This window comes from Populus euphratica, unplaced genomic scaffold (genome assembly GCF_000495115.2).
Source record: "Populus euphratica unplaced genomic scaffold, PopEup_1.0 scaffold221.1, whole genome shotgun sequence".
NCBI lineage: Eukaryota > Viridiplantae > Streptophyta > Magnoliopsida > Malpighiales > Salicaceae > Populus > Populus euphratica.
This window is the reverse complement of record NW_011499927.1, coordinates 345,041-371,018: the sequence shown is the minus strand read 5'-3', so window position 1 is coordinate 371,018 and position 25,978 is coordinate 345,041. Positions and strand designations below refer to the sequence as shown.

Below are 25,978 nucleotides of genomic sequence, written 5' to 3'. Positions count from 1 at the left end.
AAGGTATCTTATATTATTAGATATGTTATTATAAAACATGCTTTAGTTAAGGAGTTATTGATACTTCAAGTGTAAAATGATGATATAAAACCTTGATAAAAATGCACTTTAATGACTAATCAGGTAGTTTAAAGAATTTAGTCTCTCTTTTTTTTAATTCTCAAAGATATAAATGATATTTTATTAAGAGTATTTTGCGATACTCCACTTGGTTAACCATGATGTGATAATCATTAAAAGCACAAATTGTCCTTGTCAAGTTGTAGATAACTTCTTCTTTTTTTTATCATAGAAATAGGTAGGAAATAATATTTGTTTGAGTGTTAATAAAAGTGTCATGTGTCAAAGTAATAAATAACTCAACAAAATTGAGGTCGAACCATAGGAATGTGAAGTATATAAAATTTTAAACAATCAATTAAAAGGAATTGAAGAGAATTATTGAGATGTGATATTGATATAAGGATTAAATAAGGAAAAAATAATTATCAAGGTTAGAGGATCTACTAATGGTATTTCAAACAAGTATTGTATAAACTCTTTTTATTACTCAACTAGAAACCACACACAAGAAAGGTTACAATCAGATTATAAATTATTAACATGATTATATTAGTTATCTTATTCGAATAATGATAATACTTGTAAATGTTGTCAGGTATTCATGATGCTAATTTATATTAACAACAAATCAATTTCCTTTCATAGCATAGGTGTCGGTTATACCATACAGTTGGGATATAAAAATATCAAATATTTGTTATACCAAGAGTTACACAACATGAATTTAGAATCAAATATTTGTTGTACCAAGAGTTACACAACATGAATTTAGATTAACCATTTAACAAGTAAAGTATTAAAAATGAACAAAATAAAAAATAAAAAACATGTTAGTATCAAACATTAAAGTCCATGTTGAGTTTATATTATACTTATTTTTACACCATGAGTGTAACCTTTTCACTTCGACATGATAAACTTAACCAAACATAATGAAAAAGAAAAATATAATAAACAAGATAAGAACATAAATAAGATATAAGTTAGCTATGTAAAGAAAATGAAATGAAAAGAATAAGCAAGCGATTACTATAAGTAAAACTTAAGCTTTACAGAAATATAAAGAGAGGGAGGATAAGAATATGTTCTTGATCTAAAAATTAGAATACCTTCTTTTATATGCAAAAATGCCTCCTTTTATATGCAAAAATTTCAAACTATTGATTGGATGATTAATTATTGAGTGGGTGACCACTTCTTGACTTGGTAACAATCTTTATTTTCTTATCTATAGAAAACGAACATTAGAATTTAAATAGATAGTCTCATGAAAGTTCTGAGAAATTATATCAGCTTTCCAACAAAACAAGAATGAGGTCATTTAGACTTCTAAAACTTGAGATATGGGCTGAACACTGAAAAATATCTAGGCTACAGAATAAATTCAAACTTCTTTTTTTATGCTAAGATTTGGACTTCCAAATAGTAGAATTGAGTCTTGGACTCTTATGAATGTTTTAGGCCTATATCTTAGTTTTCTAGCTATATAAACCAAACTAAAATCCAAGATCTATAGCTCTAGATATGACTCAATAACTAAACAGTGTTCCAGTTTGAATTGAATCAACATCTCTTTAAGCTTAGTTTTTTCTTTATCCTTTCACTTTCAATAGCTAGTCACTCAATCATTCATTTGAATTATGAGATATACTTATATTTCAAATGAGCATTTATCATAAATTAAAGCTATCTTACATTATCAGACTTGTTATTATAAAGCATGATCTAGTTAAGGAATTATTATTACTTCAAATGAAAATGATGATATAGAATCTTGATAAAAATGTATTTTTAAGTACTAATCACTATCATAACACTTTTTCATCTTTAAAAGAAGTAAGTCAATTCCTCGTAATGGAAATATTCATAAGCTCTCTCATCAAGCCTTTAGTAAAAAGATCTATAATATTTTCATTAAGCCAATGGAAATCATTCCATACAAGAGCAAGTGTTTAATTATTTTATATTTATAATGTATTTGTCTAGACTTATTGTTATACATTATTTTGTGATCTTCCAGTTGTTGACTAATAATTATCAATGATATAAATTGTAAGTATTGACTTTAGCTAATATGGAATATCTTCTAAGAAATTTCAAAATGACTCGACTTCCTCTCTAGTTCGATTGAGAGCAATAAGCTTTTATTTCATTATAAACCATACGATGCATATTTGCTTAGAGGATTTTCTATATATAATTGCTCCACTGAGAGTGAAGACATGTCCTCAAGTGGATTTCAAGCCTTTGATATCTAGACCCTGTTTGTTTGTAGGAAAGTAGTTTCATTTTAAAAAGTGGTTTCTATGAAAAGTGAATTCCAAGAAAGTAAATTATTTTTTTATGTTTGATAGTGTTATGGAAAGTAAGTTGAAAAATACTTTCTAGAGTTTGCTTATGTTTTGAAACATTACTTGGAAAATAGCTTATTAATGTTTTTTTTTAGCTGAAAAATAGCATATTAATATTTTTTAAAAAATTTATTGAAATAATAAGAAATAAATCTTATAAATAAAAAAAATGAATATGAATGGAATTGAAAAAAATCTAATTTTATAAATTATCTCAAATAAAATAAATAATAATCAAAATAATAGAGATCAAATGTAACAAATAAAAAAATTAAAAGATGATGAAATTAAAACAGTTATAATTATAATTTTATAAATTATTTTAAATAAAATAAGTAACAATCAAAAGAATGAGGACTAAATTTAATAGATAAAAAATCTCAATGTAAAAAATGATAAGAGAAAAGTAAATAATAATTATGAAAATAAGAACCAAAGTTAATATAAATATCAAATTTTAAGGGATGAATTTGAAAAAAAATTTAAACAAAATATATAATAATTAAAAGTTTGAGGACCAAATTTAACATAATCAATAAATAATATGATATTTTTAAATTTTTACAACTTTTAAAAATTGTTTTCCACCCAAAATAAAAGAAAAACATTTTTCTAGAAATCAAGCTAAATTTTCCTTCGACAGAAAAGTGTTTTCCATTGACAAACTTTTCTAATGACAAACAAATACAAGAAAGTTTGAAAATATCACTGATATCCAATTTACATCACTATAAGTATCACTATCTAGTATCGTTGGGCATCCAATATGATGTAGCTCATAGTCAAAGGTTTTATGCTTGCTAGTTGCGTTACTTTATTACATACATCATGTTTCTAATTATTTAAGAATATTGTAATCGATATATTCACTCACCTTTATTTTTGGACATATATACACTTGTGTCTATTAATATCTTGATAATGTTATTATCACCTTTAAAAACTTTTTCCAGATTTTTTTTAATATAATGAGATTGAGAGAAAATGTCAATCTATAAAATATTATAAAAATTTTAATTTTTAGCATGACATCTACAACACCCAAGTTTTTTATGTCAAACTTATTAGTTAAAGACTTTTTGGTAGACTTTATCATGTATATATTACTACTCAAGATTAGCTTGTCATCCATAACAAGATATACAATAACATAACCTTTATATTTGTTTTTCACATAAGCATATTTATCAATCTTATTGATTTTAAACTTGTAAACCCTGCGTAAAAGTAGGACCAAATGTATAAATAACCCACGAGTAATAGAAATTTAAAATAAAAAGAAAAATGAGTAAGCGATATAAATAATAGAGAATATGATGTTAAATGGAGATAATGATTTCCATGATTACATACAAAATTATATATTGGGTTTCTACATGAATTATCAATTTAGTTTAAAATTCATAATGATGACAAAACCAATAATGAGTTTTAATAGATAAGAGAATAAGAAAAATAAGAAAATGATCCCAAATAATTATTGATATTATAAATAATAAACTATAATAAAGGATAGTATAATAGGAAGGTGCAAGCACTCATTAAAAATCAGTAACGTTATTGTGAAATGGTAATAAACCCGATAAAGAAATAAAAATAAAAAATATCTAAAATAATAAGATTATCTCAAGGGTTTAAAGGAATAATTTATATAATTTATGTAAGGATTGAATAAGAAAATTCAGATTTATAATGGAAAATCACAACCAACCAATTTTATGTTATCGGGCATAACTTTTAATCCGATAATCACATTAATCTAAAATTTTGTATCAAGTTGTATGGCATGTTGAACTACCTTGGGTTGGAAATTAATTTCAAAAAGTCTTTGTAACTTAGGTCAACATCTAAGTAGTTTACTTGAAAAACACCTAAGGCTTAAATGAGTGGAAAAAATATAAATAAAGGCAAGCCACTTCTTTAAAAAGTTTGGAATAGTCAGAACTTTATGCACCAATAAAGTTTCACTTCCTTGTTTTGAAAATTTTAAGAGAAATACCTCGAGAGAGTTACATTTAAGTGATTAAAGAAGGTTTTCAAGGGAATTAAAAGAAGGATTCAAGCCTTTTCAAGGTTTTTTAGAACTTGGAAAAGAAAAGTTTAAGAGCTAGAGAGAGAAAGAAGAAAGAGGAAGAAAAAGATTTAAGTTCTCCTTACAAAATACTCATTGATTCATTGCTGAAAACGGGTAAGAAACTCTATTGCCATGATTGATCAAAGTTTTATAATGTTTTAGAGCTTAGGTATGAATGTTGGTGTTATGGAAAGTTAAAGTTTAAGTGATGGGTTATTTTAAATGATGATTTTAATTGAATTAATTGTTTCTCGAGCTTGAATAATTAATATGTATTGTGAAATTAACATAAAAATTAAAGAAAAATCAATTCTTTTTTTGGTTTATCAAGGTTTCAACCAATGATGGAATGAAAGGATTAGGATGAGATAGATAAAACTGATAGAAAAATTATGTTTAATTATGTTGAAAGTGTGTTTTTAAACTCAATTGTGATAAGTTAAATTGATATATGAGAAAGAAAATGAAAAGCAACCTAGGATGACCATAATGTCCATTTTATCCATAACAAACAAATGGAGGAATTATGGTGTTAATAAAATATTTTATGATATGCATGAATGATATTGGTTTTAAAGAAAAAAAATCAAACGGAAAAAACTAGATTTTTAATCAATACCTTTATTTGTTTATTTGTTCGGAAAGGTGAAGATGATGTTGTGTAAAGTTTAATCGAGAGCTTGAAAGCAATAGAACTTATAGTTGATTTTTTCAAGAAAGTTGTAGATATGAATGTTAACTTTTAAATAGACCTAGGCTTGATTAATTTAGAATTATATAACTCCATACATAAACTAAAAACTAAGTAAAAATCTAAACATACATGACTCTAGATAAATTTTGAATGATAATGTGATTGCTGATTTTAAACTTTAATATGATGGCATTTGGTTTCTTTACAAAAGTTGTATAAATGAGTGTTAACTTTTAAGTGAAACTGGTATGAATTAATTTGGAGTTATATGACTCCATATATGAAGGTCTAAATCAATATAATACTGGATATATTTTTTATGCTACCATAATGGGTGATTTATACATGTAAATGGAAAAACTGGGTGTTCTTTTTATCATGAGAGTAATAGCTTTATGTCTTAACTTTTCAAATAGACAAATCATGCTTAAAACCAAGTTTTAAAACTTTAGTTATGATTAAAACACTAAATAATATTCTAAGTTGGTTAGGTTGAATCTACTAGAATTAAAAAATTCTAATCTTTTCTTGGAATTGTTATTGGGAGAGGGTTTTAACATCTAAATTTATAAAAATAAATATAAATATGAAAATTTGTAAGGATAAGGTATTTTAATGATTTTTCTTACTATTGGCTTAAAAGTAATAATTAAATGAGAATTGAAATGAAATTGTGATAGCGGTTGTACTATTGAAGATAATTGAATCCCTAATGCATGGTACAAGGAAGGTTATAAAGATTAAATAGCAGCAAGGAGGAACAACACGTGCACCAACTTCAAGTAGGTTTAATACACCTTTTCCTACTTAAAGAATTTCTTAAGTATTATAAACTACAAAATTCCATAAATTTGTTTGCATTTATATAATGTTAATATCAAGAAAGGGTTGATTTGACTGGTTGCCTTGAGTGGAGCCAGTGTGTCGACGTGACTAACTTACTCGGTTATTAATGGTTCTTTTAAGTGTGAAACCCGATAGTTGATACATGTAAATGAGATTATGCATTTATGTGTAAAATGTATATTTTGATCAACAAAGTGAATTTGTTATGTATGTAACTAATAAGTATTTGTTGAAATGTATATGTCATAGAAAGATTAATTTGATTAGTTGTCCTGAAAGGAGCTAGTGACATTAATGTCACTAATAATAGGTGTTGCAGCTAATGGACAACCAAGCTAAAAAGTTTATGATAAGTTGGATTTCAATAATTTTTTTAAAAATTGTTATGAATTTGATGATTTTTTTTTTTTAGAAAACATATAACACTCTATTGCAAGAAAGATATAAGGACAATAGAAAACATATAATACTCTATTGCAAGAAAGATATAAGGACAATCCTTCAACCTATTCAAAACTTGATTCAGATTTATGCTTAGAGACTAGATTATATAATGGACTTGATAAAAATCTAGTTTATGATATCTCTAACACTATAGCTGAGGATATACGACCAAGCCATATTATATTGATTCTTGGTTCCATGCAATCAAATTTGAGTTAGTAATCTTTTGCAATCCAAGTTATTATATAAGAACAAATTGAAGCTTAGACGACCTAGTTTAGTGCTAAAACGGCCCAACTTAAATTTGAGGTAGCCAACTTGAGGGAAAAAGTTAATTTTCTCGAGCAGTTGTTTTCAATCCTTATTGGTATATGTTGTCTACCTTGTTGCCTTTCTGGTTTGGATGAAGATTCGCCTCCTCCTCCTCCTCCTCCATCTATTGTCTACTAGATAAATTGTATTCAATGATATTTTTAAAATTAATTATAAAATTTTGGTTTTTTATTTTAGTTTTATTATTTTATTATTTTATTATTTTTTCCTTGTTTTGTTTATTTTATTTTATTTTTAAAACAACATTAAATACAATAATGATAGAATTACCAACGGACTTTGAATCACGCGAAATGACCAATAGAATAAGCCTTTAGGAAAGTACCACAGAGTTTTAAAAAAATTATAGGACTTTTTCACTTATAATTATAGATGAAAATTACTAACAAATTTGCCATTATTAATTGTGAATCTCCAATGGTGTAATTCTATTAGTAATATACATATGATCACCGATAAAATTACTAACAATTTATTATGCCATAATAACCAATGAAATCACTAGCAAAATAAATATCAATAATTTTTTTGTTTGGAGTTGTTTTTCTTATATAAATTCATCGATGATTATATTATCAATATATATTATCAACAAATCACTAACAATATATAAATTACTAATGATATGGTTTTTTTGACAATATTTTGTCTTCCATGATTCTATCGGTTTTTCCAAAAGAATCACCGTTCAAAGACCAACAAAATATTTTGTCAAAGTTATATAAACTCTGGTAGAGGGTTAAAAGTTAACCTCCATTCCTCTTCTTATTCTTGAAAAATTTTGTGGTAAAAGGTTAAGATGTCGTTTCCCCATCTTTCCCTCCATTAGTTCATTTGTTTTTCAAACAAACGGCTATTAATAGTGAATTATGATGTACATATATTTATTAGATCTATTAGACTTAGAATCAGATGGCATTTGCCATAATGCCATTAGACTCAACACAAAATATATATCACAATTCTACTCAACAAGATTTAATGATGTCCTTAAATTTATATAATAAAGGTAGTTGTTTGAAAAATACTATTATGATATGGCATTTCAATTTCGTAGTCGTGATTTCAGCACTAAAGCTCGGAATATGGTATTTATTGAAAAAATAATAATAAAGGAAACCTTGAAACTTCAAAACTGGAGGCCTGGAGTTCGGATTATGCTATCATGAATCATGATGATTTTAGGAGTGATGGTCTGGAGATGGAGACCATGGCCACCTCTGCTTTTAATTTTCGATGGCCTTGAACAAGTTCACTGAGGCCATAGCTAACTTTCATGGTAATTTGGAAGCTTTTGACCTCTAACCAAATCTGTTCTTTCACAGCCCTATCGTCTCCAAAATGACCACATACACGGAGGCAATTTTTTTTTAAACCGTATATATTCGGACCAGCTTTTAATACCATAATTAATTATTTAAAATTTTAAAATTAATAACCATATAAATTTTTATTAGTCTTGAAATTTATGATATTCAGTAAAATCTCGAGAGATAATTTTTTCTTCATTATTAACATCATAAGTCCTGAAATTAATAACCGTCTAAATTTTTAATAGTTATAAAATTTGTAAAACTCAAACTATTAATTTCTAAAAAATAAATCCAAATTGAACTATATCCTTTCAGTGTTTCTCACACCCAACTTTTTATTATTATTATTAGCATGGATATCCAGGTCAATTTATACACACCTCAACTAATTTCATAAATTCCAAAATTAATAATCATATAAATCTTCAATAATCTTAATATTTATAAAACTTAAATTAATAATTTTTAAAACATAAATCTATAATTATAATTAAAGCAGTTAAGATACACTTCTTAAGCTACACTCATCATGTTGTCACTAGCCAACTTTACTTCGGGGTAAGTGGCGGCATAATTGCCGTAAAATCAAACTCTCCTCTTCTCCCTAGCCACTCTTGCCACGCTTAATATGACCAGCCAATATCGATCCCAAATCCCATGATAGAATCAGGGGAAACTACAACGAATTTGTGCCGTCTTGGTAAACCGAAGATTCTGGTCTTCCCCACCCTTGGCTTGATTCGGTTCTCACCAACTCGGCCTTACTTTAGAATCCAATTTGTGTGCTTCGTGACAAAGGGAGTGGATAAGTAAATCACAGCAAGAATAAAGCTGGGTTTGCCTATCAGACGATTCGAAGGCTGAAACTGATGATGATCTACTCTTGCTCTATAAAAATTAAGCCTCTTGATTATTTTCTTCAGTTAGTGAAGACAAGCGCATCAAACAAATTTTGGTGGAAAGCAAATTAAGCTCTACCAGAAATGTCGTCGGACGATGGTCACTCTTAACCTACCCATGCATCCAGCATCATAAGAATCTGTCCTTATATCGAATTATTGAAGTTGACATATATAATATAATTAAGTTTTAATAATTCAGAGAATCATCATGGCATATGTAAACCTTCCACTACAAACAGCGGGGGTACATGCATGTTTGTGTAACTCGTTAGCTATAAATTGTTCTCTGATTCATTGGTTTGTTTTCTCAGTAGCTTCTGATATAGGTAGCAATGGAGGGTGGGCACAAAAATTGTGGTATTTTGCTGGTATCACTGGTTATAATCGCCGGGGCAGTACCATTTTGTTCTTCGCAAACAACTAGAAGGTTTCAGTTAAATGTATGCTAGCCATGGATGGACATATCTAAGTGGCCTTTCAAACTCATATGTACAGACTTATTGGAACACAGGAATCATTCAATTTCGTGTATGTTTTCAGGTTGAGTGGAAGAAGGTAACTCGTCTATGCACTACCAAGCAACTTCTAACGGTGAATGGGCAGTATCCAGGCCCAACCATAGCTGTTCACGAGGGTGATCGCGTTGAGATTAAAGTCAAAAATCGTATTGCTCATAATACTACTCTTCATTGGTGAGTTTACGTTCTTGTGTTTGACACTTGCGAGGAAAAAAATAGAAACCATGAAGCATGTAATTCTTGAAATGTAACAGGCATGGACTGAGGCAGCTCAGAACAGGATGGGCTGATGGACCAGCTTACATTACCCAATGCCCCATAAGAGGAGGCCAGTCTTACACCTACAAGTTCTCTGTTATTAACCAAAGAGGCACATTGCTATGGCATGCTCATTATGCTTGGCAAAGAGCATCTGTCTATGGTGCTTTAATAATCTATCCTCGCATGCCGTATCCATTCTTAGCTCAGATTCAAGCTGAAATCCCTATCATTCTGGGTAATAATTAAATGTTCATTATCTTCCATAGACAAGCGATCAGATATATTTTTATTGATTCTTGACATGCTTTACGTGTAACAAAATGCAGGTGAATGGTGGAATGGGGATCCCGATGAAGTTGAAAAAATAATGATGTTGACAGGAGCAGGGCCAGATAGTTCCGACGCTTACACCATAAATGGAATGCCGGGACCTCTTTATCCTTGCTCTAACAGAGGTAATTGTAACTGTACTGTCTCTCTGTAATAAAAAATGACGATGATCTAAAATGGTTTTGCAATTTTATTCTGTAGATACTTTTATCAAGACGGTGGAATATGGCAGGACCTACATGCTTAGGATCATCAATGCAGCTCTAACTAATGAGCTTTTTTTTGCAATAGCAAAACACAAATTGACAGTTGTAGAGGTTGATGCAGTCTACACTAAGCCCTTCACAACCACATCCATTATGATTGCTCCTGGACAAACCACAACTGTTTTAATGACAGCAAACCAAGTTCCAGACTCCACGGGCATGTTTGCGATGGCAGCAAGGCCTTATCTTACTTCTGTTTTCCCCCTCAACAACTCCACCACAATTAGTTTCTTGAGGTACAAAAATGCGAGGAACCGGAGAGGAAAACCTCCTTTTAATCCGAGTAGCCTTAAACTTTACAACCTTCCAGCAATGGAAGACACTACATTGGCTACAAAATTTTCGGGCAACATTAAAAGCCTTGCGTCTCCTGAGTACCCATGTAATGTGCCTAAAACAATTGACAAGCGAGTGATAACAACTATAAGCCTTAACCTTCAAGACTGTCCTGCAAAAAAAACCTGCCTAGGTTTCAGGGGCAAGAAATTCTTTGCTTCAATGAACAACCAATCCTTTGTTCGCCCTTCCATCTCAATATTAGAAAGCTATTACAAGAACCTAACCACCACTAGTTTCTCCTCCGATTTCCCAGAAAAACCACCAAATGCTTTCGATTATACAGGAGGAGATCCACTGTCTCAAAACATGAACACAGAATTTGGCACAAAACTTATAGTAGTGCCCTATGGTACAAACTTAGAGATTGTGCTGCAAGACACGAGTTTTCTTAATTTGGAGAACCATCCAATTCATGTCCATGGTCACAACTTCTTCATTGTTGGGAGTGGATTTGGAAACTTCAACAAAGCCAAGGATCCGAAGAGATACAATCTTGTTGATCCTCCAGAGAGGAATACAGTGGCGGTTCCAAGTGGGGGATGGGCTGCTATTAGGATCAAGGCAGATAATCCAGGAGTTTGGTTCATGCATTGTCACCTAGAGCAACATACTTCGTGGGGTCTTGCCGCTGGCTTTATTGTCCAAAATGGTCAGGAACCATCTCAAAGGTTGCTTCCGCCGCCTCAAGATCTTCCCTCCTGCTAATTAATCATCTTCTTTAGACACCAGTCAACGCCTTGCCGCATTTAAGAATCTTCCCTCAATTTGTTTTTTCTTTTCTTTTCTTTTTTTAATTTTCTTTCCATGGATGCACAAATAGCTACATGGTTTGGTTTGCAAGTAGGGTTGTTTTATAAGAGGCAAGTGGAGAAGTATAGTGCGGTTTTGTGCACTGATATTTGGCAGTACCTGGTGCAAATTTGTAGTTTTCGGGCGAGACAAAGTAATGCCTGAGATTATTTGGCAAGATTTTATTCTCTTTTATTTACCCTATTTGTTTAAGAATGTAAGTTCTCCTTGCAGGGGAAAAAACTATGTATATAGAACATCAATAAAAGGACAACAAAATTAACTAACATGTCTTGTTATGCAGTGACCAAATATTGCCTATGCATTGATGTTGCATTCAGCATTGTGGTAAGCATCACTCTTTAGGTTTTACTTGATTTGTGGCCCGCAGAGCTTTAGTAATTTTTTAATCGGTTAAAAATTATTTCTGGGGAATGCAAGGGCGTTTTAAGAAATAAAAAGAAAACATGATTCGAGACCAGAATAAAAAGAAAACATGAATTAGGTCATAAAAAAACAGTAATGATAGTAAATTGGCTAATTTAAACAATAAAATAATCAAGGAAACTTGTAATAAAATAACCCAATATCAAAGAACAAAATATAAAAAAAAATCTAAAAACAAATCTAAAAAAAACTCAAACTAACTATTTAAATTCAGAGTCTAAGAGATGGAATCAAAATAAACAATTAAAGAGGAAATTAAAGAATATTCAATCTTAAAGAATAAAAATAAAAAAAATAATTAATTCACAATCAATCTAACATTTGAAATTTTGAAGGATAGACACAAAACTCAGGGAGAAAAGAGAAAAAAATAAAAGAAAAAAGCATTGACATTAAACTAGAAAGGTATTAGCCACATACATCACCTCATCATAAAGAAGCCACTTAAACTATTCAAACGCAACCATAAAATGAGGTATTTGATTATCAATAGGTTCCACACGTGTCACTAGAAAGATGAGGGTCTCACTTGCTGGCACATGTAAAATGTTTTTTATTATTAATGTTTAATACTTATTTAATTTTTTTAAGGGTAATTAAATTATTTTACAATGATTAAAAAATTTTAAAAGATAAAAAATTCTCTGGATATAAGTTTATTATTTTATTATTTCAGGGTAACAAAATTATTTTACTATAAAAAAGATAAAATATTTATTTTGTCCTCACATAATTCGAAAATCACAATTTAATCATGGTATAAAGAACATGTTACTCTAATACGTAGTTTAAAAATTTTATTGTTGAAAGGATTTATAATTACATTATTCTGATATAAAATATTTTATGTCTGCATTTTTATTTATTTTTCTTAATTTCAACTACCTCGTGGCAATTTGTTTTGTGTTGCTTTTCTGCAGAGTGCAACCCAAATAAAGCCTAAGTGATAGTGGCCTATTCCCCTATAAGCCCATTTAATATGACCCTTAGGCAATCGTGGGGCTATAAATTGCAGGGTGCACCTTGCAAGTGGGCTGAGAAGGACCCGAAAACAGTACGGATAACACCAATTTCTTGTTCATAGAATTAGTTAATCTAACTACCTAAAATTCACCAATATCATATAATATTTTCTTGATACCAATTTATTGTTCATAGAATCTAAATTCCAAGATCTTGATTTCCCTTTATTAAATGATCAATGGATTCATTATCAGCCTCACTAATTTAAGTATAAAGAGTAGAAAGTTACGTAATTTAATGACTAAGAGGGTATTAGCGTAATTATTCATTTTAAAAAAATTGATATTTTTTTAAATTAATATTTTTTATATTTTGGATTTTTTTATAAGTTTATATTAAAAATTTAAATAAAAAGTATATTTTTAAATAAAAATACTTTAAAAAATAAATATTATCAAAATACTAAACACTATCTAAAACTTTAACGGTTGTGATAGTAAAGGTGATTCTTAAATATCATGATAGAATTTTACACTATCACCGAAAATATTAAAATATATGTGAAAACTAAATGCTAAATTTTTTATTATAGCTAAGTTGATTAAAATAGCAATTGTGTGGCAGTGATCAAGAAAGTTAAAAAGTTCCTTCAAGGTGTCGGCATCAAGGCTCAAAGTAGTTATTTGTCTTTTAATATATTTTCTTACTTTGACATGCATGTTTGTGAGTATTTAAAATTTATTTTTGATATTAATATATTAAAATGATTTAAAAATATATAAAATAAAATATTTGTTTTTTCATTTTAAAAAATAATAATAAAATGGTTTCGCATAATGCCAAACAAACCATATATATATTAGTCACTGTGCTCACATGATATTTCAGGGAAGTTTTTGAAAATTTATTTATTTAATTTTATGATAATTAAGATTAATATTTGAAAAAACACAATGATTTAAATTTCAGAAAATAAATATATTTTGTTAATTAGTTTCTTTATTCATATATTTCTTTCAAAAGAAAAAACATGTCTTTTTATTAGTAGCATGTTTTTTAATTAAAACTAAAGGCCATAAAAATAATTTTTTGAAAAAATCTCAATTATTTGAATTGAGGGAAAAAAAAAGGATCTCTTCAATCAAAATTTCCATTTTCTTATTCATTTATTTTTTAGATATATGTTTTTTTTATCATAAGCATTGTGTTTAAATAAAACTTATAATGATATGAAAACCAAGTTTCAATAAAAAAAATAAAGACTTTATAATTTTTACACTATTGTAGGAAAAAAATTAAAAGAATGATTAATATAAAATTTATTTTAAAAAATTACAAAAGAAAAATAATAAAAAATACATTATATTTTCATTGAATATTTATGAGTAATTTGTTTTTAAAAAATTGCATTTTAGGTTTAAGTATAATGATTCTTAAAGTAATTTTTAATATTACTACAAAAAGTTAAAATTTTATTTGAAAACCATGACACATTTGGATAGTTTTTTAAATATCATTTTAATAATTTTATTTATAGTGAATTCTATTATAAATTAAAAAAAAAAGTGAATTTTTAAAAAATAAATGGCCCTTTAAAAAGAAATTAGGCATCCAGGCTTGAGAGATTGGTTTACATGTCTAGCCCAAAGAAAAAAAGCCTAGGCAATTTTCTTAAACGGGAGGATGACTTGGTTTTTTAAATAGGATAAATAACAAACATAAAATAAATTAAATTATCCAGTTAAATCCAAAGCATATCAAACACTTGACAAGATAACTATTTATCCAAGCCATGTCCAATCTAATCTTGTCTGGTTCAATCCAATCAATATCTTCTAACCTATCAAATACCACATTAAGAACAAAACACAAGAAGAAACTCATAAAATCTGAGAATGTCAAGAGAGACAAACACTTTAATTGTTCAATATAAAAGATTAACCACAAAATACCTCATGGTGACCCTGAGCTGCAGTAATGGAGTGGAGACTTTCGAACACCAGATGTTGAGTACGTTGCAAGCCTTGGGTTGTATTCCAATAAGGCCTTGGCTTCTTGAATATCCCCATCTCTTGTAGTCGAAACCAAACGTTCTTCAGCGGCAGAACAACAAAATGAATTGCCCAGAGATTTCTTGAGAAAACAAAGGAAAAATTACGCAAACTGAGAGAAATTTTAAACTCGCATGAAGATGCCATAAACATCTCAAAAACTTGTTTATTTTCCTCTATTTTCTCTGCGAACAAACAGAAACAAAATATGACCTGAATTTAGCTACGTTCTAAGTTTTGAATTTCAAATTCACCTCCAAATCAAATTCGCGAGTTTCATTCACATCGTCAACTTCTTTGACTGACCAAACTGCACATTAATGGAAGAAATAATAGTTCAAAAGATTAAAATATTAGGGTTTTCATAAGTTTTAATTTGGGTTTTTCTGAGGGTTTTTTTTTTTTAAAAAAAAGACTAATTGCTTTAAGAAATGAGAGATTTCAGCAGCTCGAGATTAAAAAAATCAAATAAAAAACCAAATTAGGTTTGATTTGGGTTCAGATTATTGAGAGTGGAGAGAAATCATGTTTGAAAAGAGAGAAATATTATATTTGAGCAGAGAGATTTTGTGTAAATAGTGTTTCTGCTATAATATACACAAGGGTAATTTGATTATATTTTTATATTTTAATTTATTTGTTAACCACGTTAAATTATATGGTTTAATTGAATGATTAACTATCTAAAAAATATAAGGGTGTATCCTAGTCAAAATTTAAATAAGAAAAACTCAAACTAAAAAATGCACAAAAAAAAAGGTTTCATTAAAAATATAAAAAGAAAATCATAACCAAAAAGAAACGAGTTGGGCTTACAAGAAAACCATTCCCGGGCTTGTATGCCTAGTTTATTTATTTTTCTCCCCAGCTTTTAAAAATATAAATAATTCATTATTTATAAAATTAGATTCCAACTACTATTATAATGGTAATATCTAAGTTTTTAAATTTTAAAAATTTAATTTTCAATTGAAGAACATCTAAAAACACTCTAGGTGCTTTAAAAAACCCATTTATGTCTTAAACTTAGAAAAAAATCATTCTAAGATACAAAATCAATCCAAATCTAAAAAAAATCTCAAATTTGGATATATTTTTTTAAGTAAAATAAAGGTGAAAAAACATTATAATAAAAATTATTAAATAAAACTTATTAACATCAAAATTAATTATTTTAATAACTCAAATCGATGACAATAATTGATAAAAAAAATTTTCTTGTCTCTCATACGAGTAAAAACAAAGAAAATAAAGTTTTAGGCCTAAATAAAGCTTCCAAAAAGTAAACGGATTATAATAGAAGAAAAATAAAAATAAAGGGATAAAAAAAAGATTTTGTTGTGTTCGTTTTACCACTTTTTATAATTTGGTCCGATATCTTTTAATTATATTTTCTTTTAATTATATTTTCTTATAGCAAATCATAAGAAATCAGTTACTAATTTGATAAAAAAAAAGAAAAAGAAAAAGATACAACTTAAAAAAAAAAAAAAAACACTGGATTCACGTTACTTTTCCCCAAATCTCCTAGTTTATTGTATAATTAACTGTTCAATACATGCCACGTCTCATCCCTATAAAACGATGATAGTATTTTTAGGCTTCAAACTACAAATATGTGCAGACAAGCCCTTGAACTTTGTATTTTGTAGCAATGTAGTCCTTCCCAGCCCCATCCAATTTTTCTTTCAGTGTTCAAGTTAATTTAACCATTAATTAGACCATAGGGCACGCCAAAAAACATGCCAACCTTGCAATTAAACTTCTACGTAGAATTTTAATGAGTTCATTTATTTGAGCGGTTTAATTATTAACATTTAATAGTTGAAAATCCGTCTCAGCATATTTATTTCATACCTAATAACTAGGCTCATGTATAGCTGATGAACTCAACTAATAGAATTTAATGCTGTTCTTATCTGTCTGGAATTTGAGGGCTCTGGCTGTGCTAGAAATTGAAGGCTTGGTCGGCACTGAACATGGCATGTCACACCTCATTGAATTGATTGTTCTACACAAGAAATATTATCATAACCCTTCTTTTATTTTTATTTTTTTTGAGTTCGAGAAAAAAAAAAATAACCCTTTTGGGTTGAATAATTTTAAAGCACGTGAATAATTTGGTTGAAATCACGTTTTCAAATATTTGAAAAAATTATTTTTACTTACAATTATTTTTTTATGATTTTAGATTGTTTTGATTTGTTAATATAAAAAATAATTTTAAAAAATAAAAATAATATTATTTTAATATTTTTTCAAGTAAAATATATTTTAAATTACAACTATTATCATAATTTCAATCAGTAACCGGAGCCCATCCCACTCTTAACTGTTTTTTCTTTTGAAGTTTTTTTTTTTTTGAATAATTGTTTGTTTGTTTTGAATTGTATAGCTGCTTGATAATTGACATGCAAAGGAAAAACAATAATAAATTGTTCATCTTGATGTTGATTACAGATGCAAAGTGAAAGGTGCTTGCCATTCGATATGAGAAATGTTTGTGTATATATGGTTCTTTTTCCCCTCTTAAAAGCCATAGTTTCTGGACACTGATTTGAAAAAGAATTTGAAGATTATAGGATTAATCATTGAGTTAACCGAATAATTTAATTATTTTTATGAAAATAATATCGTTTTGTTTTTTCATTTTTTTCATTGTTTAATCGGACAGAAAACTTAACCGATTTAATTAAACTATTTTTAGTTTAATTTAAAACTTTACCAGATCAAGCTTTGATTTTTTAATCCCTATGAAGAAGTTCAAGCACAGACCCCAACATTCATGCCTTGTTTATTCTGGCAAACAAGGCAGAACTGATACTTTATGTTGCTTGTAGTTGCTGTCACATGCCCTTACAGACAACTCTGGCAAATGGCAAAGTTGTATAAAGGCTTCCTCTATGCTTATGCTTGCTTGGGGGGGAAGAAGTAAGAATAGAATCTGTCAACGTCATCAGGTGCTTGGTAATTTTAAACAAGGCCAGGCAATTACAAAGTTCATTATCATCTATATCCAATGAAACTACAGGAAAAATCTTATTTTGTATTTAAAATAGATATTTCATTTTGTATGCTTGCATTTATCATTGAAATATTTTACATCACAAGAGTTGATATAACACAACATTAAAATTTATAATGAGTTAATAGTAGTTTTTTAAACAAAAATCGAGCTACATGTATATAGTTCTATTAACTTTTTTATTTCAAGTGAATCCAGTATATAGTTTTATTAACTTTTTTATTTCAAGTGAATCCAACCTCAACCTTTTATGATGTTTTCTATATAAATATCATTTAAATTTAGGTATTTACATATATTGTAATTGAACAAAAATCGAGTTTGGCTATGAAATTCAGTATTTGACTTAATGTGCAATGAATCACTATTTAACTACATTAACTAAATTATTTTTATTGTTGAATGTTTGTCCAACCTCTAAATAAAAGCCTCTTGACAAATATCTATGACTAAGTATTCAATCATGAGAACAACAAAAGTAAACCTAAAAATATCTTCAAATGTAGGAACATAAGGTATTATTTAATCACCAACATCATCATTAAGATTTATGTTCATATTCAAGATGTTATTTAATCACCAACATCATCATTAAGATTTACGTTCATATTCGGGTTTAACATCTCATCTTCTTTATTGTTACTATACTCAAAATTGTTAAAATAAATTAAGATTAAACACAAAAGAGAGGTTAGAATTCTGAATAATCTGTATATTATGAATGCTTAACCTTGACCTAAATACAAATAAAGTATATATAGATTAAACTAAAAGTACTATTCTACCCTTAATAAATAAGACTACATAAATATTATTTAACAAAAATAATTAAACTTATGTTGATCAATACATGGATTCACAAAAATAGCATGACCAATCCTTTATAACAAATTATTCAATAATAAATAGTTTTTTTTTCTCCACCAACTAACTTTAAAGGATTAATGAATTGTGATGCATTTATACATATTCAACTAAACGTTGGGAGACATAAATAATTTGATTGATTACTCATATATAATATTATCATGTTCAATCCATTTTCGATAACAAAATCAATCATTGCTTTAAAATTGTCATCATATACAATTAATATTGGATAATAGTAATTTTCATCAATTTAGCACCTCAAAGTTATTTCAATATCAATATCATTATATTTTCACCCAAGTTCATGATAAATAGTTTCTTTCATTTCCACTTATGACATTCCTAAATTATCTTTTAACAATAAACTACTCCCGTCAATATTATATGTGATAATATTATTCACATCAAGAATAATAGTGTCACTATAATGATATAATATAAATATATTATAACTCATTCTATAAAAATAGAAACAAATTGAATTTTCGTTAATGATATTATGTAATTTTAATTAAATTGCATTACCTCAACCTTAATTCTCAAAATCCATATCAAATTAAAAAACAAATCTCAAAATTTCATGCAACACATACTTGACAAAATTAAATGTAATTCATGATATCAAATTTAATTGATATTTTCATACTCAATTGTATGAAATCAAACTTAAATTCATAGTAATTTCAAACAATTCAAAGAAAATATCAAATTCAACAACTTATCTAAAATTCAATAAAATTTACAATTCATCAAAATTTTATCATATTCATGCTCCATTGCATGAAATTATTAAGCATAACAAATAATATTATTAGCTAATTCTAAACAATTCACATAAAATTTCTAATTCGACAAATTATCTAAAATTCAACGCAACACATAATTCATTGAAATAATTAATTTTTAATTAATTCAAGTTATTTTTATGTTTAATTGTATCAAATCAACCCTAATTGATAGTATTTATTGCTAATTAATCATGAATTTAACAAACTTTAAATTGGATCTTAACCTTAAAAAATAATTTTATTTCAATTAAATTAAATATAAACTCATATGTTTAATAATAATATAGTATGTTTATTTTACTTGTATGATAAGAAAGTATTGGGGCGTTAGGGGCAGCAACAATGTCGGATTTTGAAGAGAAAAACATTATAAGATGTGTTTGGAGACTAAGATGTGTTAGTAAATTTCGTGTGTTTCTTAAATGCAATAAGATAAAAATATATTATTTTATAAAAAAATTAATTATTGTTATTTAGCTCAAACTTTTAGGTTACTGTTGTAATTTTTTTTTTTAAATCACCTCATAGTTACCAGACAGAATTGGTACATTATACCAGTACAGGCACCAGGAAAGCACACGAAAACCAGTCATGCTTATATACTAACATTATAAAGGCCTCGTAAATCGAACTTTTTTGACTCAGGAATGATTTAATCAATGATACTATTCACTAATCCCCTCTCCCCAACTCACTTTAAACAAGCCCGCCATCATCCTGTACAACATTTTTATTAAGAAAAATGAAAAAGGAGAAATGGTGGGATCAGACACTTGATAGAAAACACATTATAACTAGATGTTAGAATGATCATTCTACATCTGTAGGATAATGGATTGGTTCCAACCGAAGCTGTGATAATCTATATAGTATGCGTCTAGCTAGCAAAATGCCAAAAAATAACTCAGCCCCACTCTCTCAGCTCTGGTTTCCATAACCCCACCATTCTTTCCCTTCGTTCTTCTCTAACCTTTACCCTTTATTCATCTCACACTCTTCCTGACAACACCCTCTGAAAGGCAAACCCACGAGTACAGACTACGTTTCTTTCTGACACCAATGTCCCTAAACATCCTAACTTTCCTCTTGTTACTCTCTTGTTTTCCTCTTCTCCTGACGGGTTTACCCAACCCGGACCCGGCTACAATTCAACCATTTAAAACAGGCCCAACACCGCCAGCAACAATCCCTGCATCCCCTGAGCAATCTAACCTTGCTGGTTGCCCACTAGAGCTTCCGAATGAACTCTTCCATGGCATTAAATCAGCTTGTGGCAGTGGCTTCTCTGCTAACGGGCACCTCCACAGGACCCGGTGTTGTCCAGTTCTTGCTGCTTGGCTTTACTCTGCCTACTCTGCCACTGCACTTAGCAGAGTTAACGAAGTAATCCCAGCATCAACTACGGGTCGTTCTCCATCGTATGACATGCCCTTGCTTCCTGATGACTCTGAGACTTGTGTTGATGCTCTCTCCAAAGGGTTGAAAGAGAAAGGCATAGAATTGGTCAAGCCCAATGAGACTTGTGATGTTGTGTATTGTTATTGTGGTATTAGATTGCACCCTCTGAGTTGTCCTGAAGCCTTTTCTATGAACCGAAAGGGAAAGCTTGTTGGGGATAAGAGAGTTAAGAAATTAGAAAGAAATTGCTTGAGTAATAGTAACAATGTGAATGGATTTCCTGGTCTTGGTGGCTGCTCCAAGTGCCTGAACAGTCTCCACTTGGTAAGCTAGAATCTTTCTTTCTTTAATTAGTTTCGATTATAATGCTTCGAATTCTTTGTTTTTCCAATTCTTGGTCTTGTTTTATTTTGTCTTGTCTTGATTTGTTGTTTAATGGTTGTTGTGGAGGAAGGAAGATCTAGAAGTTGATAGGGTTTGTGTGTCATGTTCTGTACTTGGTAAATTGGGAAAGTTGTGCCTTCATTTTTATTTTTTTTCCCTTACTTTACTCCCATTACCAATTTTCTATTGGTGGGAATCTGAGAAATTTGGTGACGAAGGAGTGGCCATGTTCCCAGGCTGGAGTGCGAGTAAGAGTTGGCGTTTGTTTATTAGGCAGTTTCCTGTAAGATTCATCGTTTCTTACATTGTCGAGTACAATGCTTGGCTTGGATTAAGACCTGATTATGGTTTGCTGTTGAGTGTTGCTAGCAAGAACAGGTGTTGTGTGATCTTAGAATTTTGTTCATTCTCAATGTATTGTCACAGTGGTATATGCAATTAGATTCTGGACATTTCAAATATCAGTTATTTTATTTCTACTTTCTTATGATTCGGACATGGAGAATTTGAAAACTTTGGGGGCTCTTAACTCTCTATGGCAATGCCTGAATTTTAACCACTTTTATGTTAGTGAGATTCTTTCTTTATTCTATGTCGGTTAGATTCTCTTACATTGGTTGGATGTTGGAAGACAAGGGTGTAGCTTACATTAGATTTTAATTGGAAGTTGCACCAAATAATTAGTTACAACTTCAAGCACCAAAACGTGTACTTCTCCAATGATAAACAATCTGTTGTTTACCTTTTCTATTTGATAATGATTTGATGCAGCTTAACAACAAGAAGACTTTAAATTCAAGCAAGCCAGAGGATAGGACCGGAAGAATGCACAACAAAGATTGCCAGTTGATGGGTCTTACATGGCTACTTGCCAAGAATCGCACGGCTTACATTCACACAGTTACTGCAGTCATACGAGCTATGATGCTGAGCACCGATGGCTTTGATCCACAGTCGTGCACTCTCAACAGTGACGGAATGCCTCTAGCCGTAGATTCTTCTGAAATCTCCAACAATTCTTTGTCAATCTGTCATCAAGTTCCCATCTATGCAGCCATGGCTTTCATTTGTTTGTTAAATCTTCTACTCATTGTACCATCCACCAAATTTTAGACAAGAGGGCATAGCTTCTTCAACTTTGTGAATTTGTAGCTTTGAGATTGTATGGTATGTTGATCTCTGCTTTGTGCTATGCTTTTCCCTTAATTGTTTTGTATTTGTAATCAATCTTGTCACTCTCTTGGTTTGTTGACAAATAGAGAAGGAGTTTGGTCCTGCAAGCTAGCTTATGATAATATGATTTGTAATGTGGGTCTCCTCAAGGCTCCATCATGAATATGTACCATGAACTCATACTGTTTTGTATTGATGAGACAATTTGTGGTTCATTTTCTTTTGTTTGGTGGAATTATTTTTGGGCAGCCTTCCAGACAGCTGAATTCTTCACGGGAAATTGATGCAATGTCAACATCACACAACGGGTCTTTAATCTTCTGTGGTTCATCCATGAAGAAGATCTATGATGGGGAAGTGGCTGCCAACTGGCTAGGGATAACAACAACAACAAAAGGTTAAGTAGGATGTCTGTGTGTGTATAGGGATCTATTTTAAATAAAGCTGTGTTAGTAATAGAAAACTATTTTCTTTTTTTTTTCCTTTTATAGTTTTTTGTAATAAAAAATTTAAAAGATGTGTTCATTTGTTAAAAACAAAGATGATTTTTTTTCATGAATTACATCAAATTTACAACTATTTTTCATAAAAAAATAATTTTACAATGTAAGCCTTGGATTTGAGAGTTGAGAGGATGATAATGATCAATTTAGATTTCATAAATTACATCATATTTACAACTATTTTTCATAAAAAATTAATTTTACAATGTAAGCGCTGGATTTGAGAGGATGATAATGATCAATTTAGATTTAAGTCCATTTTATTTAATTACACACCTAAAATTAGCGTGGAGGCCTCAATTCAAACTCAAAAGTATTGATGGAGTTAGATTGATCCAATCCAAATTCACTTGTAATAATAATGAATATCTTAATACATAAAAAAAAATCCAAAAAAACACATACACACATTAATAGAAAAAGAATTTTTATAAACAAAGGCAAAATCAATTAATAAATGTTATCACCTTGAAGACAGTTATGCTCGTAGCATCATGGTTTATTATATGATACAAAAACAAATTAATTGGATATTGGCCAATGTCACCCTTAACTCACATACCAAATTAACATTTCATAAAACAATATTACATGTATATAACTTTTAAAACATCATGATTTTTTAAACTTTCAAATAATATGACTTGTTTAAGAACCATACTATCCTATGTTGAACACAAACCATACAAAAAAAATATTTTATTTATTTATTTTTATTATATGAAAATAACATACTTTCCATCCTATTAACATGACCTATTTAAGAATCATATTCCTAATAGGTTGATCATTTGATAAAAATAAACAACACAAGCCTTCATATATATATATATAGACCTACAAGAAAATACACTTACCTTTTTTTTAAAGAAAAACAAAAGAAATAAAAATATCTATACTTAAAACACATCCACACAAGAAAATCAAATAGCTACATAAAAATTATCCACATATGACAATTAAACATTTGTATACATGATCATCCCATCCTTCCAAATCTATTACTGGGTATTGATTTCACCTTATCACTTTCTAAAATAGATTTGCGGTGGCTTTACAACGAAACAAAACATATATCAACCCTTTGAATATTTACAATATCCATATAAAAACCAATAAGATCATGTTACCAATTATACAAAGTAAGTAAAAACTCATTTTATATTTGAGAATGACCTATTAAAGCTGTAACAATTGACCAAAAAGCATTGAAAAAGGTAATGCATTGTTAATGCAATGATGACAATTAAACATTTGTATACATGATCATCCCATCCTTCCAAATCTATTACTGGGTATTGATTTCACCTTATCACTTTCTAAAATAGATTTGCGGTGGCTTTACAACGAAACAAAACATATATCAACCCTTTGAATATTTACAATATCCATATAAAAACCAATAAGATCATGTTACCAATTATACAAAGCAGAATGACCTATTAGAGCTGTCACAATTGACCAAAAAGCATTGAAAAAAGGTAATGCATTGTTAATGCAATGAGGATTTGGTGGTGCATGCTCACACACTTTGCTATAATTGGTGGTATGTGGATTTACGCACCAACAAGATAGAGGAGTGTGACTTGCAGGAACTAGTGTGACTTTCTCTCCTTTTTGTTTTCTATATCAGTAATGAAGTCCATTATTATTCTAGAAAAGAGATTAGGGCTTGGAAATGTTTGTTTTATATTATTTCTCTCTCATTCCCTCTTACTTTCACTAGTTACAGTTGTTATTGATTTTTTCATGGTAATGGATAGGCTATTTGATAATAAATAAGAAAAAAGAAAAAAAAAGGTTTGTAAAGTAGTTTTTAAGATTGAATATCAAGATAAAGATGAGAAGAGCCATTATATTTCTCTAAGGTTGTCAATGAGATGGACATGGTTATGCGGTTGATGGTGACAGTAAAACTTGTTTTGGTTGTTGGTAATGGTTGGGTCAGTGTTAATAGCAACTATGTTAATTTTAAAATAGATGAAATATCATCACTTAGATAAATACATCTTAAAAGGTTGACCTAACACCTATAAAGTGTAAAGAGCATAAAACAAGGCAATAACAAATCATTTACTAATAATAATTATATAGACTTTCAACGAGAGTATATGGTTTAATATGTACTAGCACGAGGTATAACCCATCAAGGCACCTCTAGTTTCTCGTGCTAACTTAAAGTGATGTATATGGAAATAAGTGTTGTGGAATGAGTGCATGGGTACAAGTTCATATCCAACCTAATATACATGATAACAAAATATATGAAAATAAAAAATAAATAAATAAACATGAGCACAAAAACCCATATAATAAAATCACACAATATAGGTAATTATATAAAAATAAAAGGAATAACAAGTACATTATTTTCAAACAACCAAACTAAGCCTAACCCATACTAATTCATCTATGGAGTAGTCATTTTGCCATAAGAAAAATCTCGATGTTCTTGATTTAGGTTTAGTAAAGGTAAAATTAAAAATAGGAATTACCATCTAATTTTATGATAACTAGAAACTCTAATTAGACTTTATAGTTCTAAGTATGGGGTTGATTATGTAATAGAAAAAATAATTATTACCTATACATCTTACCTAAGTTAAGATACATTGTTGTTTATATTTGATGATAAAAGTACCTATTATGCTCTTGTAAAAGTAATTTTGTCTAAATTAACATAAATATTAAGGGTAAAAAACTACTAACCCTAAGATAGAGATTTGAGACCTAGTCTAACAAAAAACCTAAACATCATTTTTAAAACACAAGTGATCAATTTAAACTTAAACTCATTCTATTTAGTTACACCTAAAATGGTTCTGAAAGTCTCCACTCACACTTAAAGAGTCT

The 25,978-nt window shown here is 29.1% G+C and overlaps 2 protein-coding genes across 5 annotated transcripts; both read left to right on the top strand.

The window, feature by feature from the left end:
* The first annotated feature begins 9,287 nt into the window (after positions 1-9,287).
* On the top strand, positions 9,288-11,718 carry LOC105135777 (laccase-1-like). Its single transcript, XM_011040808.1, has 5 exons — positions 9,288-9,460; positions 9,561-9,712; positions 9,793-10,034; positions 10,126-10,254; positions 10,331-11,718. The coding sequence occupies exons 1-5, from the start codon at positions 9,353-9,355 to the stop codon at positions 11,437-11,439; spliced, it is 1,740 nt and encodes a 579-aa protein (XP_011039110.1). The 5' UTR covers positions 9,288-9,352; the 3' UTR covers positions 11,440-11,718.
* An 8,679-nt stretch (positions 11,719-20,397) lies between these two features.
* Positions 20,398-22,999, top strand: LOC105135776 (uncharacterized GPI-anchored protein At4g28100-like). Of its 4 annotated transcripts, none has more exons than XR_844239.1 (3): positions 20,398-21,389; positions 22,221-22,616; positions 22,912-22,999. XR_844239.1 is itself a non-coding variant. In XM_011040807.1 (2 exons), exons 1-2 carry the CDS (start codon positions 20,727-20,729, stop codon positions 22,560-22,562), a joined length of 1,005 nt encoding a protein of 334 aa, XP_011039109.1. In that variant the 5' UTR covers positions 20,399-20,726; the 3' UTR covers positions 22,563-22,837. The 4 variants fall into 4 exon arrangements, 1 of the variants encoding a protein (XP_011039109.1); XR_844238.1 differs by having other exon boundaries at positions 22,884-22,999; XR_844240.1 differs by having other exon boundaries at positions 22,872-22,999.
* Positions 23,000-25,978: the final 2,979 nt, after the last annotated feature.